General features: G+C 51.7%; 1 protein-coding gene across 1 annotated transcript in view; it reads left to right on the top strand.

Moving 5' to 3' along the window:
• The window catches only part of CAPN3 (calpain 3), a 49,751-nt gene extending 35,396 nt beyond the window's left edge, over window positions 1–14,355 (top strand). The window contains exons 9-24 of the mRNA XM_045900284.3: window positions 556–633; window positions 1,397–1,557; window positions 2,664–2,833; window positions 3,165–3,176; window positions 3,877–4,085; window positions 4,872–4,908; window positions 7,161–7,178; window positions 10,248–10,361; window positions 11,335–11,412; window positions 11,773–11,830; window positions 11,925–11,989; window positions 12,475–12,543; window positions 12,634–12,712; window positions 12,876–12,992; window positions 13,268–13,326; window positions 13,713–14,355. Coding sequence (XP_045756240.1) covers window positions 556–633; window positions 1,397–1,557; window positions 2,664–2,833; window positions 3,165–3,176; window positions 3,877–4,085; window positions 4,872–4,908; window positions 7,161–7,178; window positions 10,248–10,361; window positions 11,335–11,412; window positions 11,773–11,830; window positions 11,925–11,989; window positions 12,475–12,543; window positions 12,634–12,712; window positions 12,876–12,992; window positions 13,268–13,326; window positions 13,713–13,739 — 1,351 coding nt within the window. The 3' untranslated portion in view covers window positions 13,740–14,355. The remainder of the gene's footprint in view (window positions 1–555; window positions 634–1,396; window positions 1,558–2,663; window positions 2,834–3,164; window positions 3,177–3,876; window positions 4,086–4,871; window positions 4,909–7,160; window positions 7,179–10,247; window positions 10,362–11,334; window positions 11,413–11,772; window positions 11,831–11,924; window positions 11,990–12,474; window positions 12,544–12,633; window positions 12,713–12,875; window positions 12,993–13,267; window positions 13,327–13,712) is intronic.
• Window positions 14,356–15,218: the final 863 nt, after the last annotated feature.

Genomic DNA, 15,218 nt, shown 5'->3' with positions numbered 1-15,218 from the left:
GAGAGGTTAAGCGACATGCTCAAGGTTACGCAGCTAGTACTGGTATTATTAAATGGAATCCTGAGGGGCGCCCAGGTAGCTCAGTCTGTTAAGTGTCCGACTCTTGATCTCAGCTCTGGTCTTAATCTCAGAGTTGTGAGTTTAAGCCCCATGTTGGGCTCCCTGCTGGCCATGAAGCCTACTTAAAAAAAAAAAAAAAAAAAAACTACAACTAATGGAATCCAGTTTGTCTATTTCCAGAGGTCAACTCTTAACCTTTAAAGTGTGAGGGGGGATAAAAACAAATGAACAAACAAACAAAAAACAAAAAACTGAGCCAGAGAGGGATAAAGCCCTTACAAACCCATTTAAGGTCTTACTCCTGCGGATGGTGAGAAGCCATTATTGGGTTTTACACGGAGGGGATCAGATCAGATTTCCATTTTGATGCTTCATGCCTGCTGCAATTTGGAGGTGGGCTAGTCTTTCAACATATTTCTCTTGATACCTCCTGCACCAACCTACATCAGGTCTCCCCTTCTTCTTCCTTCCCTAATTCCTCCATTTTCCCTCCAGTTGGAAGGACTGGAGCTTTGTGGACAAAGCTGAGAAGGCTCGTCTGCAGCACCAGGTCACTGAGGATGGAGAGTTCTGGTGAGTCCAAGACCCAGGAGGACCCCGAAGGGTAAGGGATGAGGTGGGGAGCTGAAATCTCAAACCTCAATCCCCGGAAAGAGGCCATCAGACCCCGGCCCTCAGGAGATCTGGGCCCTGTTCTCCTCCTCCAGTCCAAGGCCCAGCAAGGAGGGGGTTCTGAGAGGAGCCGACCAGGTCACGGTGGTGACTGAGCCTGGGACCAGGCCAGCATGATGTGGCTCCTGCCTCACCTGTGCCCCTCTGTGGCACACGCAGCTCCAGCTACTTGCCCCCTGGCCTTTGCAGAGCTGTCTTCTGAGCCAAGGCAGCTCTACTTTGCTCACCCAATGCCATGCTCACCCTTCACTCAGATCATTTCTACTCAGCCCTCAAGTCTCAGCTTAAAGGGAACTTTCTTCAGGATCCCCTGTTTTGCCCAGGCCTGGGATTAATTAGTGAGACTCATCATCCTCGAAATTGCTTGCTTAGTTGTCTGTCTCTCTTTCTGCTGAGCCCAGCACAGTGCCTGGGTCCAGTGCAGAGGGACACGGTTCCATTGGAGAACTAAATGCTGCCAAGCTCTGCCATCAAGGACACAGAAGTTTGAGTCATTACCGGACGAGATGCTAGTTTGGGGTGCAGACATGAGAACAGATAGTGTGCACCCTAACGAGGAGAGACAGGGTCCTCTCTGGGGCCGTGCCCGAGTTTGTCTGAACTGTCTGATCGCGCTGCGCTCGTCCCAGCCTCCCCCATGGGTCTCTCTCTTCCAACCCCTCAGGATGTCGTATGACGATTTCATCTACCATTTCACGAAGCTGGAGATCTGCAACCTCACAGCCGATGCCCTGGAGTCCGACAAGCTGCAGACGTGGACGGTGTCCGTGAATGAGGGCCGCTGGGTGAGGGGCTGCTCTGCCGGAGGCTGCCGCAACTTCCCAGGTGGGAGAGGCTCGGGATGGCGGAAGGGCCGCGCAGAACCAGTTCCAGGGGGAGCTGAGTCTGTACTAAGTTCCCGGGGGTATCTCGTCTTACGAAACCCTCCCCATTTTACCGAGAAGGAGACGGCCAGGCTGAGGAGCGTGCAGTAGGGAGCTGGTAACAACTTTTAAGCAGGACACCGTGTCAGAACGATGCTGCATTCCTAATGCTGAGGATGGGACTGAACCCAGAGTTAGCGGCGATGGCAAGGGTGCAAGCCAGAGATGATGAGAGCCGGAGCAAGTCCCTGGCAGTGGAGATGGAGGGAAGGGGGCAGATTCAGCGGACAGAATATTGGGTGAAGTCCCTGAAGAGTGACTTCAAGTTTCCCAGTTTGGGGGGGCCTGAGGGGATGGGGTCAGTGTTGCAACATAAGACACACAGGAGAAAAAACTCAGCGTGTTGTTGGCTTTTCGGTGGAGTTGGTCGTGGGCTTGTAGGGAGGGGAGTTGAGCTGGGGACATGGGAAGTTTGAGGCCCCTGTAGAATATCCAGGTGAAGATGTGTCACAGAGAATTGGATGCACAGATTAGAGGTCCTCGGTTGTATGATTAGAACTCAACATATATTTGTGGAAGAGAGGATGGAAAGAAGAGAAGGAAGGAGGGAAGACAGAAGGGACAGAGGTAGGGAAGGAGGGAGGGAGGGAGTCAAATGCAGATGGGGGCTGGGATCTGCATCGAAATTATGCAGGGACAGTTAAAAAGTGGATAAGACGGTGTAGGGTCGCAGAACAGTGGGGTGGGAGGGAGGCCTAAGCCCACATCCCAGGGACCAACAGCATTTCAAGGGCAGGCGAGGAAAGGGAAGCCATCAGCAGAGACTGAGAATCACAGTTCAGAGAGGGAGGAGGAGCCAAACAGCCAAGCAGTGGGACTCCATCTGTAGAAAGGTCAAGGCTACCCACTGCTCCCCCCACATCATTTGACAAATGCCGGAATCACTCCTTCTGTATTTATTGAGCACCTAGAGGCAGGAGATAAGCAGGTCCCCTCTGTCTTATTCCTCTTCCTGCCCGTTCTCTGAGAGGCAGATCCGAACGTACATTTCCTTCCTGGGGGGCACAGACACTTTCTGGACCAACCCACAGTACCGTCTGAAGCTCCTGGAGGAGGACGATGACCCCGACGACTCTGAGGTGATCTGCAGCTTCCTGGTGGCCCTGATGCAGAAGAACCGGCGGAAGGACCGGAAGCTGGGGGCCAACCTCTTCACCATTGGCTTTGCCATCTACGAGGTGTGCAGCTCCTGACCAGCTTCAGCCCCAGACACACATACATTGCTCAGAGGGGAGGGTTTCGGGGGCTTCCCCAGTACTCAGTGACCTCCAGAACTCCTGGTATCAGGCCCACTTGTGTCAGAAGCTCTTAGATATTTGTCACAGGAGGAAAAAAACTCGGGATGGGAGAGGCGGAGTGGGGCTGGGGCTGGCTGGATAGGTGGTGGGAAATCAGGCTTCTGCATTCACTCCATGCTTGCTGGCATTCCCTTCCTGCGTGCTCTTCATCCCGATTCAGATGTGAAATCCACAGAATCTGAGCATCTTCTTTTTTCTGTTTCTCCCCAAGGTTCCCAAAGAGGTATAGAAGTGGCAGTGGCCAACAATTGTGTGCAGCATTGCCCGGGGGTCCTGTGTCCGTCAGTGGCACGTCGGGAAGCTTCCTGGTGGGGTTTGACGGCAGGACTATGATAGGGGAGGGTCTTGCCTGTGTCACGAACCCCAGAGAGGGTGCCTCAGGGTGACCTCCCGACTGTCACCATCATGATGTGCCCTTTCTCCCTTCCCACCACAGACAGTCACACACATGCTCTCACACATTCATATTCATGTCTCACACGCATGTGCACACAATTGCTCATACTCATACACATTTGCACTCACAATTACACACACACACAGTCACACAGACACATTCTGAGGGTGACTGCCCTCTTTGGGATGGAGGAATCGCCTCCCTCAGACCCCAGCCAAGGCCCCTCCTGCCTCCTTGGGGTCCTTCCCCAGCCTGGAGGTGATTTGGAGCTGACCAGCAGCAGTTCCGGTAAGTGGGGGAATGATAGACTTGGCCTTCACTTCTGAATCACAACAGAAAAGGAGGAGGAAATGGGGTAGGGAGCTCCAGGGATATTGAGCTATTTGAGGCCTTGGGAGTCGGAGGTAGGTAGGTCATGACTGTGAACTGGGTGACCAGGGAGTCGGGAAGAGACCCCCAGGGGGCTGTGAGCAGGACTGGGTGTCCTTCGCAAGGAGCTCAGTCCCTTGGCTCTTCTCTCCATCAGATGCACGGGAACAAACAGCACCTGCAGAAGGACTTCTTCCTGTACAATGCCTCCAAGGCCAGGAGCAAAACCTACATCAACATGCGAGAGGTGTCCGAGCGCTTCCGCCTGCCTCCCAGCGAGTACGTCATTGTGCCCTCCACCTATGAGCCCCACCAGGAGGGAGAATTCATCCTCCGGGTCTTCTCCGAAAAGAGGAACCTCTCTGAGTGAGTCAGCCCCCCGTTCCCCACCTGTCCCTAAAAGCCCATGCAGCCCATTCCAGAGATTGGAGGCATGAGGTAGCTGGGCCAGTCCCCTCTAGAAGTCCTGGATAGGCTGACCAGGCTGCCCCTCTTCCCCTGCTCCCGAGCCACTGGCCCCACCTCCTCCATTCAGTCAGTCTGTCATCCCACAGATACTTCTTGAGCATCTGCTATGTTCCAGGCACTCTTCTTCTAGGCACTGAGGATAGGCAGTGAATCAAACAAAGAAATCCCTGCCCTCATGGAGTTTAACATTCTAACAGGAGACAAGGCATGGGGATAAACACACACATATATATGTTAGAGGAAGATAAGTGATAAGAAGAAAGAGAGAGAGTAGGGAACAGGGAGAGGAGGCATTGGGGGTGATGGAATTTTTAGGTAAGGTGGCCAGGGAAGTCAGCATGGCCATATCCTGCATTTTTGGTCACTGCAGATGAGCTCATAAGCCCAACTCCTCTGAACTCTGCCCTTGAAAGAAACACAAGGTCCCTGGGTAGGTGGCTGGGCCTGAATTTGAGGAGCTCTGGGCAAAGCCAACAAGAACCCATGTGTGTGCCCTTGGCTGCTGGGGCTGGTGCCGACATGAGGCTGGTTCCTGCGGTGGGAGAATTAGGTCCTGGGGTTCCTTTGAGGTCAGTCCCGATCTGGCTCTGAGAAGCTGCGTGACCTGAGCAAATCCTCTCTGTGCTTCCTGCTTGCTCCTGGTGACACTGAGACCCTCCCCCCAACCATTTGTGTTTCTCACAGGGAAGTTGAAAATACAATCTCCGTGGATCGGCCAGTGGTGAGTGGTTTGGTTCTAATGTGTGAAAAGGTCCCGAAGGTCACCTTCCCTAACCCAGGCAGGGAGAGAAGGGTGGGGGGAGGGGAGAGAGGGTACTGGCAGAGGAAGATGGGAGTCGGGGGGCATGCAGAGCAATTCTTTCACATTCTTGCAATTTTTCTTTGCCATGACTAGAGTAACAGGCCTCATGGCGCTGGGGTCACATAGCCCAGGAGCTAGGACATGCAGAAGGGAGTCCTAGAGGGGAGAAGCGGTTTGAACTGCTAGAGGGAGGGGTCAAGGCCATAGGAAGGGACACCAAGGGCAGCAACTAGCTTGCATTATGAGGGCCAATCTCAGATACATAATATACACACTGGCTTTGGAGTCAGTGTCAAAACCTGGGTCCTCCACCTACCACCTGGGTCATTTGGACAAGTTACATAACCCCTCAGTTTTCCTCCTCTGTCAAATAGGGATAATAGGAGGTGCCTTGCAAGGCTTTTGTGATGTTGGAATCTGTGAGATCATGTATGCGAAGTGTCTGGCACAGCATGGGCTCCCACATGGTGGTTATTAGTCATGGGCTTTATATCTTACAAGGTACTTCTCCCGTGCATTACCTCACCTGATTCTTGCAAGGTTTCTGAGATGCAATAAGATTATTATCCCTGGCATTAAAGTAAGGGAGGAGAGGCTCAGTGGGGTTAAATGGCTCCCTTGAGTTCCCAGAGCTCACAGGTGGCAGGGCTGGAACTGACATCCAGATTCCTGGAGCCCAGGCTCAGGCTCTTTCCTTGGTCGCCATGCCGAGACCTGTTCCCAGGGATGTGAATCCCAGAGTTACAAGCACAGAGTTGGCGTTATGTGGTGTCTCCTTGTATTAAGGAGTCTTGTGCCTGCCTTGGGCCTTGGGGCCCTGGTTTGTAAACCAGTCCCTTGTGCTGTGTGACTTTGGCCAATAAGAGGACAGCAAACGCCCCACCGAACTGTCTTCTGGGTAGTCATACTCACGGTTCTAATCCTGACCCTGTCCAAGTGCCTTCTGAATTATCACGGGACACTGGTTTTAGTATTAAGCGCATTTGGTTCTGCTCTTATCTTTTATTTTATATATTTTTAAATATTTTATGTATTTATTTGAGAGAGAGAGAGAGAGCACGCAAGGGGTGGGGCAGAGGGAGAGGGAGAGGGACAAGCAGACTCCCCTGAATGTGGAACCCAATGCAGGGTTTGACCCCAACATCACGACCTGAGCCAAAGTCAGACGCTTAACCCACTGAGCCACCCAGGCGCCCCTCTTCTTATCTTTTAAACATTAGTCATCAGGGTAGTGTATTTATCAGGAATTTCAAACTCAGGAGAGTATGGGAACTGGCATGCCACCTGAACAGGGCAGGCAGGTGTGGGGGTTTGGATGTCCCTGGACACACGCATATGGCCTGCAGCTCTCAACTGACTCTTAAGCTTCAGTGTTGGAGGGACAACTGGAGTGATGGTGACTGTGGCATCTGGAGGGCGCAGACAGCAGCTACTCTCAGCTCCCCATTTTTGCCACAGCGGGTCGCAGGCACATGCAGCCTGCCAGACCTTCTAGTTTTATTTTTTAAAGCCCAAAACCTAGATTTCCATATTAAGTCTCTCCCTATGTTAAATAGTTGCAAAAACAACAACAGAAAAAAAAAAGAAAACAAAACCCAAAACTCTGTAAATCAAACAAAATTCATTTTTAGGCCAATTTGGGTGAGCCACTTCTTTTGGTGTTTTAGTAACTAACTTCCATTAAAAATACAAAACACTGGCACCTGGGTGGCTTAGTCATTAAGCGTCTGCCTTTGGCTCAGGTCATGATCCCAGGGTCCTGGGATCGAGCCCCGCATCCGGCTCCCTGCTCCGCGGGAAGCCTGCTTCTCCCTCTCCCACCACCCCCTGCTTGTGTTCCCTCTCTCGCTATCTCTCTCTCTGTCAAATAAATAAATTAAAAAAAAAATACAAAACATTAGCCAGAAGATCCCTTTCCTGGGCGGTGTCCAGAATAGGAGTGGACTATAAACCAGAGCTGCCGCCAGGGCAGCCGCCAGTCTCTGAGCCCGGAAAATTCTCACCTCCCTTCACCCTCCAGGCCTCTTTTGGTTCTGTGTAGCCCAGATTCCTGGACCCCGGAACCTCACCCGAAGCTGAGGACCAGGTCACAGGGAAGCCAAAAGCCACTGGGTTTTCTGGAAACTTGACTTTCACTTATTCTGCATTTATTGTTTCCTTTCCTTATGCAGAAAAAGAAAAAAATCAAGGTGGGTGTAACAGGGTGAGTGGGCAGACAGCAGAGGGTGTTTGTGCATGTGTGTGTGTGACAGCATGTGTACCAGACTTGCCTCCTCCCTCACTGCCCCCCCCCCCCCCGCCCTCCTGGGCCCAGCTGCTGGGTGTGGACCAATGTTACACTGGCCAAGGGAAGGCTGCATGCCAGGCACTCTTCCAGGTGCTTTGCATGGATATACTCAATCCTCACAACGACCCTGTGAGACTGGTACTGTTAGTATCCCCACTTCCAGAGGACAACAAGGTACAGATGAACTGACTTGTCTAAGGCCACAGAGCCAGTAAGTGGCAGAGCCCGCACTGGGAGCCGGGCAGTCTGCCCCAGAGTCTGCTCGGCACCCCCATGCCCACCTCTCCAATGAGGGAGGGAGGGGATGGCCAACCAGTGAAAACAGACCTCTTGCAAAAACCAGAAGGAGCACCCCTTCTTTCTCAGAAGTGGGTTTGGCTCTGCTAAGCAAGGCTTGATTCTTGGGGGGAATGGCAGCTGGTTGTTTCTCAGGGTACAGTGAGATAGGTGTGTGAGGGTTTCCAAGGAGACGGTCTCAAGATGCCAGCCACCTGCTCTGTAGACAGGACTGCTCCTTCTCCCTCCTTTCTTTTCCCTGCCTGCTCCCCACTCCTCCTTTTTCCTTGGCCTGCTGGGGTTAGAGCAGAAGAGGATGCCCAGAGAGGCTAAGTCATTGCCGGGGCTCTTATTCCAGGAGAAGCTCTTGCTCCAAATCCCCTTCTAGACAAGTGACCTCTCGTTCCAAACGCAGGCTCCGCTAAGCCATGGGACCCGACAGACTTGGCATGCTGTGTCCAGCTAGCAGTGGGGAAGAGGGAAGAGATCTTCACCCTCACAGCCCCAGAGGAGCTCATCAACCTGACTGGTTTAATGGGGAATGAGAGCTACCTGGGCAGCTTCCCCTCTTGGGGTCTTGGTAGGTTGTGGTGATCTATGGATTCACCAGGGCCTCTAAGATCTCCTCCTACGTGTCCTGGTTATAACCACTCGGCTGTAAGGACACTGTTGCTAAAGGCGACCATGTGTGCTTAAAGCATCTCAGGGGCCTCCGAGCAAAGCTTTCATCTGGGACCAGGGGCACTGTTCCCTTTGTGTGATTTTAGAATTCAAGACTACAGTTGTTGAGCAATTCCAACTCCCTCCTACATCCTTGTTCCATTTACCCCATAACCTTCCCATGGTCTCCAGGGCCTACCCATGATGGCTAACCCTTTCCAAATTTTGGGTTGACCACTCAGAGTGCCATCCGGAAATGACTGACCTTTGAGCATCCTCAAGCCCATGAGGTAGTAGCCATAGGCCATCAGACAAGGTTTGGTGTTAGTGTTTATGGTGGTTCCTGGAAAGATCCAACATAGAGGTCCTCTGAGTACTGAAGCTGGTGTAGATCAGAGCTGACATTGATCAAGCACCTACCACATATGAGACACTGTGCTAGGGGTAAAACATACACTGCTTTCTGTTACAACAGTATCTATAAGGTAGGTGCTATTATCATTCCCTTTCTATAAATAGTTTACAGATATTCAGAGAAGTGAAGAAACTTGCCCAAGGACACACAACTAATGAATGGGGAAACTGGAAGCCATATCTATCTGCTCTAAACCCATGTTTCTTGCCCTCACCAATCTGGTTCAGGCTCCTTACACTCCAAGACCTGTCTTATCCAGACCCACACTTAGGCCCGGAGACGTATGCCTTAGCAGGGGTGACCCATGGACACACCACGTCCAGAGGCACACATTTCCCCTCCAACTGTGATCCACACTGGCTCTAGGACCCCTACAAGAATCAGTTGCTTGAGCAAGACCCTTTGCTTGAAAGGCAGGGCAAGCCAGGGCCTTTGGGGCCTGCTGGGAACCAAAGTTCTGGAAGCTTGTTTCCACAGGTCTGCCCATGGTGCTGTTCTAGATGAATAGCATGGGAAAGCAGACGGAGATTCAGAAACTGGTCAGATTGCTTTTCTGCATTGAGAGACTGATTGCCCCATTGCTTTCTGCACGGCAGCCACAGCCCTGACGCCCTAGCCTTCTTCTAGTTTTCCCTGTGCGGCGTATGGCTCCAGCTAGGATCCACGTAGCATGGCAACTGCTCTCTACTCTTTTTGTGTCCTCTTCACTTGCATGAGCATGTCTTGAGTGAAATATTTTGCAGTACAATTTTATACTCGGTATCTCATGCGCACCCCCACCCAAGAGCCCTATGGGAAAGGTCAAGCAGGTTTTGTCATCCACATTAATGGATGAGTAACCTGAGGCCAGAGAGGATATTGCTTGTATGTGAGGGCAGCGCTGGACTTCCAGCTCAGTGTTCTGACCTCTCCCCCACCGACCGTGCCACTAATCTGAGACCTTTTTTCAGTCTGTCCTCTGCAGAGTCGTAGAGGTTCCTTGGCAGTGCCTCCCAGCTACCATGGGTGACATGGGTGTGCTGAGGGAAAAAAGCTCTACCCTCTTCATTGAGCAGAGAAGCTTGTTCTTAATGACTTCATATACACTGGGCTTCTGGAGAAATTTAATTTGAACAGTATTTCCATTTGAAAAAAAAAAAGCCTTCATGATATTTGAAAATCATTGCACTAAATCACACTGCTTCTAACATTCTTAGCATTTTCACGTGTACTGACGGCCTTGTTTAACCCTCAGAGCTCCACCATCAGGAGATAAGGAACTGAGATAGTTTCTATAGTTTACAGATATTCAGAGAAGTGAAGAAACTTGCCCAAGCACACACAACTAATGAGTGGGGAAACTGGAAGTCATATCTACCTGCTCTCAACCCATGTTTTTACTTGAAACATGCTTGAAAGGCAGGGCAATGGAGGCCCATCAAGACTTAGCATCTTTCCCCAAATCACAGACAGCTTGCTAGTGGCAGGGATGGAGCTGGGACTGAGGTTCAAGAGCTCCCAACTCTGCTCTTCTCTTCATTGGACAAAGCTGCTCCAGGAAGGAGGCTGCATCCACATGCCCGCTCAGCCTGTAATCCCTGCTTCCTTCCTGCCCCTTCCCCACTTCCCTCTTCTCTCCAGCCCATCATCTTCGTTTCGGACAGAGCAAACAGCAACAAGGAACTGGGTGTGGACCAGGAATCAGAGGAGGGCAAAGACAAAACGAGCCCTGATAAGCAAGAGAAATCCCCACAGGTTTTTGAGCATGTGGCATGAATGGGGTGGCCAGCGTACCGTGGGGTCCTCTGGATTGTAGGGGCTGTAGGGTGGGGTGTCCCTATAGCATCTGGAGGTTTGGATGTATCCCACTGACCTTTTCTCTCATCAAGTTCTCCTAAAATTTGGGGTGCTGCTTGGGTGAATGTCTTGGGGGTTGGCAGCCATTCCACACCAGTCCTGGGCTTGGGAAGGACAGGCTGAGCCTGCCCGCTGGAGCCCCCAGCCCGGACAGTGAAGGAAAGGGGAGGCAAAGTCTGAGACGCAACAGCTTGAGAGAGCCCAAGACAGAGCAACCCCTGTTTCCTGGTATCTTCGAGCTCTTGACAGTGAGAGGATAGAGGATAGTAGCAGAAAAGGGGGTGGACCTCAGAAATGGAGGCCCGCAGAGCCAAGGGAAGGGTATTCTATTGAAGTGGGGAGAAGGGGGCATAGAAAGCTTAGTGGAGCTGAGGCTAAGGGACCAAAGCCCACAGACAAAGCCAGGGCCACGTCCTCTATGCTGCAGTGTCCATGCAGCGGAGTGGGGGGTCCTCTGAGGACTTAGCCTTGAAGACACAGGTGGACACAGGTGGCTGGAGGTGTCAGAATGCTCTGGTCCCCTCTGTCCTTCTCATCTGGTTGAGAAGGTCAAGTTGAAAACAGTGGGGGGAAGGCTCTAGCTGGTGGGGGTGGGGAGAGAGGGCCAAGGGGGCTGTCCACATGTCTGCATGGCTGACGTAAGCTCTCTGGCTAGGATGTCTGGAATGAACGGTCACTGGGGCCTAGAGGATTCTCACTCCAGCTCACTAGGCTCAACTAAGAAAGAAAAGCCTTTGTCCTGTACCCAGCTCCTGCTGCCACCTAGGCCTGTTTAGGCACTCTGGCTCCTTCGGCCCTGAAAGAACTTTCCTCCTGCATCTGCCCATCTCCCTGATTACCTGTGAACCAGTTTTCCTTTGTGCTTCCACAGCCACGGCCTGGCAACACTGACCAAGAGAGTGAGGAGCAGTTGCAATTCCGGAACATTTTTAGGCAGATAGCAGGCGATGTGAGTACTGCCGACCCTGACTCCTCTCCTGCTCAAATGACTGGTTATTTCATTATTGTTCAGTAGGGGTCATTAGGCTTTTGGTGGAAGCAGGGGCTATGTATGTGTAGCACAGAAAAAACCCACCAGTCAGGTCCTAGACCATCATCCGCTTGGGTGGCTCAGAGGCCTTTTTGCCCTGAGCTGCCCACTGCAGTCTGGACGCGGAGGGCGCCGTGTCTTCCTTGGAAAAGCCCCGGCTTCCCAGGACGGCACGGCAGTGATGGAGACTTGACAAGCACGGGGACTTGTTTTGCAAACCCTGTGCTCCATCAGGAGCTGCCCTCTAGAACTGTTCTTCTCTACTCCCTTCCTCCTCAGGACATGGAGGTCTGTGCAGATGAGCTCAAGAATATCCTTAACACGGTTGTGAACAAACGTGAGTGGCTCACAGTGTATGTGGAGGATGGGCAGGCAGGAGCGGGTGTCCAGGTACCTGAAAGAAGCTCCTCACTCTTTTCCCTACCGCCCAGATAAGGACCTGAAGACACAAGGGTTCACGCTGGAGTCCTGCCGTAGCATGATTGCCCTCATGGATGTATCCTTCCTGCCGCTCTTCCCCACTATGCTTCTCTGTCATCAGCCCCTGTGCAGCCCACGGGGGCCAAGGCAACAAGGGGTGCCCAGTCAGAAAGAGAGGCCCAAATTTGTGCCTAAGGGAGGACTTGAGGTCCTGAGCTACTGGTCTGAAGGGGGCTGTTGGAGGAGGCACAGTTGGGCAGGACATTGGGCTATAACCAGCTCCTAACCTCTGCCCTCACCTTAGGCCTAGGATTCTGCCTAGGGCCTGGTCCAAGCCAACATGGTCCTGAGGAGACAGGCTCCCTGGGTTTTAGAGCAGACACGAACTCTGACTGCAGAGGCGTGGAAGGGAGGGTTAAATACCAGGACAGGGCGGTGGGAGGCTACCTGGGGCAGAGCCTTCCTGTGAGGTGACCTTCCCTGTAGTCGCTAGAACCCCCTCCTCCCAGTCCAGGGGGATCTCGCTATGCGTGTCCTGTAGCCCTGACCTCCTTCCTCCAGACAGACGGCTCTGGGAGACTGAACTTGCAAGAGTTCCACCACCTCTGGAAGAAGATTAAAGCCTGGCAGGTGAGAAGAGAAGGAAGCATGGGAGTGAAGGAGGGGGGCTAATTCAGGGGTTTACTGTGTGACCTCTGTCTGCAAATTTTCTGTTGCCAGAGAATTTTCAAACACTATGACACAGACCAGTCTGGTACCATCAACAGCTATGAGATGCGAAATGCAGTCAATGACGCAGGTGCTGGGGAAGACAGTGGGGGGCGGGGACGTGGACAGGGCTGGTGGAATCAGTGGGTTGGGGGGACAGAGGAGGGACACGGGGTGGCTGAGAGGCAGGGAATAGGACAGAATGCAGGCAAGGACTCAGCCTACTTCCTCCTTCCCCACGCCGCCCTCCACAGGTTTTCACCTCAACAGCCAGCTCTACGACATCATTACCATGCGCTATGCAGACAAACACATGAACATCGACTTCGACAGCTTCATCTGCTGCTTCGTCAGGCTGGAGGGCATGTTCAGTAAGTGGGGGGCCGCCCTTCCGCACCCTGGGGCCGGACGGCAGCAGCGGTAGAAAATCTTGGCCTGACCATCTTCCAGTCTACTCTCTCCAAGCTGAACTAAGGCAAAGGCCCACTTTAAGCTCAGAATGGGCTGGTAAAGGGAGGGTGATTGTGCATACTCTGCCTGGCACATTTTTGTGCTGAAGGACAGCACTTAGCACATGGTCTTCTGAAGAGAAGTTACAGTAGTGGAGGGGAAGTGAGCCCGTAACTGCCTGTGTTCTTCCCCACAGGAGCTTTTAATGCATTTGACAAGGATGGAGACGGTATCATCAAACTCAACGTTCTAGAGGTAAAGCCTAATAGAAGCAGTATATTCACCCTGTACCTTAAAATTCCAGGTAGAGGAGCCAATGAGGGCGACTGGAGGCACTGTGTGCTCCTCACTTCCAAATGCTGGGGGAGGGATGGCCTAGGAAAGGAATAGAAAGGCAAGCTCATAGGGAATGAGTACTGGGGGAAGACTCCAAAGGGTACTCAGATCCTAAAAGGCTTTTCTGCTGGAAAACATACCTTCCTAGTAGAGACTGGGGAAGCAGGCCCTAAACCACTGCTTCTTAGAAAATCTTCCCAGGGTCTGGCATGCTGGGGCTGTCCTTCTCCCCCCACCCTATCAGACCCTTAGGGTTGGGCTCTCTTTTCTTGGTTGCATTCTGATCTTGGGACTTCCTCTTTCAGTGGCTGCAGCTCACCATGTATGCCTGAACCAAGCTGGCCTCATCCAAGGCCATACAGATCACTCAGGATTTCCATTTCATCCAATATAGCTAGAGCCACTTACCTCAAAGGACACTGTAGCTGCGCCCTGCCCGGCCCCCCAGCAAGCCTCCAGGCACCTCATCGGTCTTGTTCCTCCTCTGCTTCACTCCCCACTCGGCCTCAGGGCATCTGTCCATCTGTCACGCCCACATTGACCCTTTGGTTAAGAAATGAGAGAGAATAATTTTGTCCTTTTGCCACATGGAGCCAAGTGTCTGTCTGCCTCAGCAAGTTGTAGCCCAGCTGAGACGTTTGCTCAGGATCTGAGTGGCCTCAGCTCTGAAGTAAATGCTCTCCTTAGCTTGCCCTAGGCTGTTCACAGAAGCATTTGCCAATGGCACTCAGCACTTCCTGTGCTAGTGTCCTCCATCGCCTTCGTGTCACCCATGGGACGGTAACCAAACTAGCACTTGGTTCTGTCTCATTGTTTCAGGATGGGCCTGCTCCGGGATAAACTAGCTCAGTGGAAGAGGGCTGGATACTTTGGGCTGTCTGACTCATAAGTTTGGCTGCATTCTGAAAAAGAGTTGATCTAAATAAAGGCATGTGTATGGCTGGTTCAGTTGTGTTTTGTCTTCTCACATTTAGAATATCAGCCAGAGCAGGGCTGAGTAGCTTCCAATGTTACACTCAACTGTCATGCAGAGAGCCCGAGTTTCAGAAGACAAGAGACACATATGCACACACAAACAAAACCTGGACCCCATGGTAACCGTGCCTATTGGCATTTCTTGAACATAGGAATCACTCCGATACTTTTCAAGATTGGTAAGAAAGGGAAGAGCTGTTGGTGTATAGAATATCAAGAATAAATGAGCAGCCCTGTCACTGGAGGGGCCAGTTACCTGAGTGTAATGCAACAGAGATGTAGTTGTGGTTTTTGTTTTTGAGGAGTGTCAGGTATACGACACTGTGATTGGACATCTGTAGACACTATAAAGTAATCACCCAAAAGTCTGCTTGCTATCCATCACCCTACCATCCACCCCATTTCGCGCCTATCACCCACCTTCCACCCCTCCAAACCTCTCTCCCTCTGGTAACCACTGATCTGTTTTCTGTATCTGAGTTTTGTTTTTTTAGATTCCATGTACAAGCAAGACCATACAGTATTTGTTTTTCTCCTTCTGAGTTATTTCACTGCTTAATACCCTCAAGGTCCACCTATGTTGTTGCCAATAGCAAGATTTCATTCTTTTTTTATGGCTCAGTAGTATGCCATACATATACACCACAGCTTCTTTATTCACGCATCCACTGATGGACACTTAGGTTATTTCCATATTTTGATTATTGTAAAGAATGCTGCAGTGAGCATAGAGGAGTGTAGGTATCTTCTCAAATTAGTGTTTTGGTACCCTTCAAATACTCTGTAGTTCAATAGCTGGATCACACGGTCATTCTTCATTTTTTTAACAATCTCCA

This window comes from Mirounga angustirostris, unplaced genomic scaffold (assembly GCF_029215605.1).
Source record: "Mirounga angustirostris isolate CCGP_5_RB_7025 unplaced genomic scaffold, mMirAng1.0.hap1 SCAF_9, whole genome shotgun sequence".
NCBI classification, from domain to species: domain Eukaryota; kingdom Metazoa; phylum Chordata; class Mammalia; order Carnivora; family Phocidae; genus Mirounga; species Mirounga angustirostris.
The sequence above is the reverse complement of the archived record's forward strand: the minus strand, read 5'-3'. Positions and strand labels throughout refer to the sequence as shown.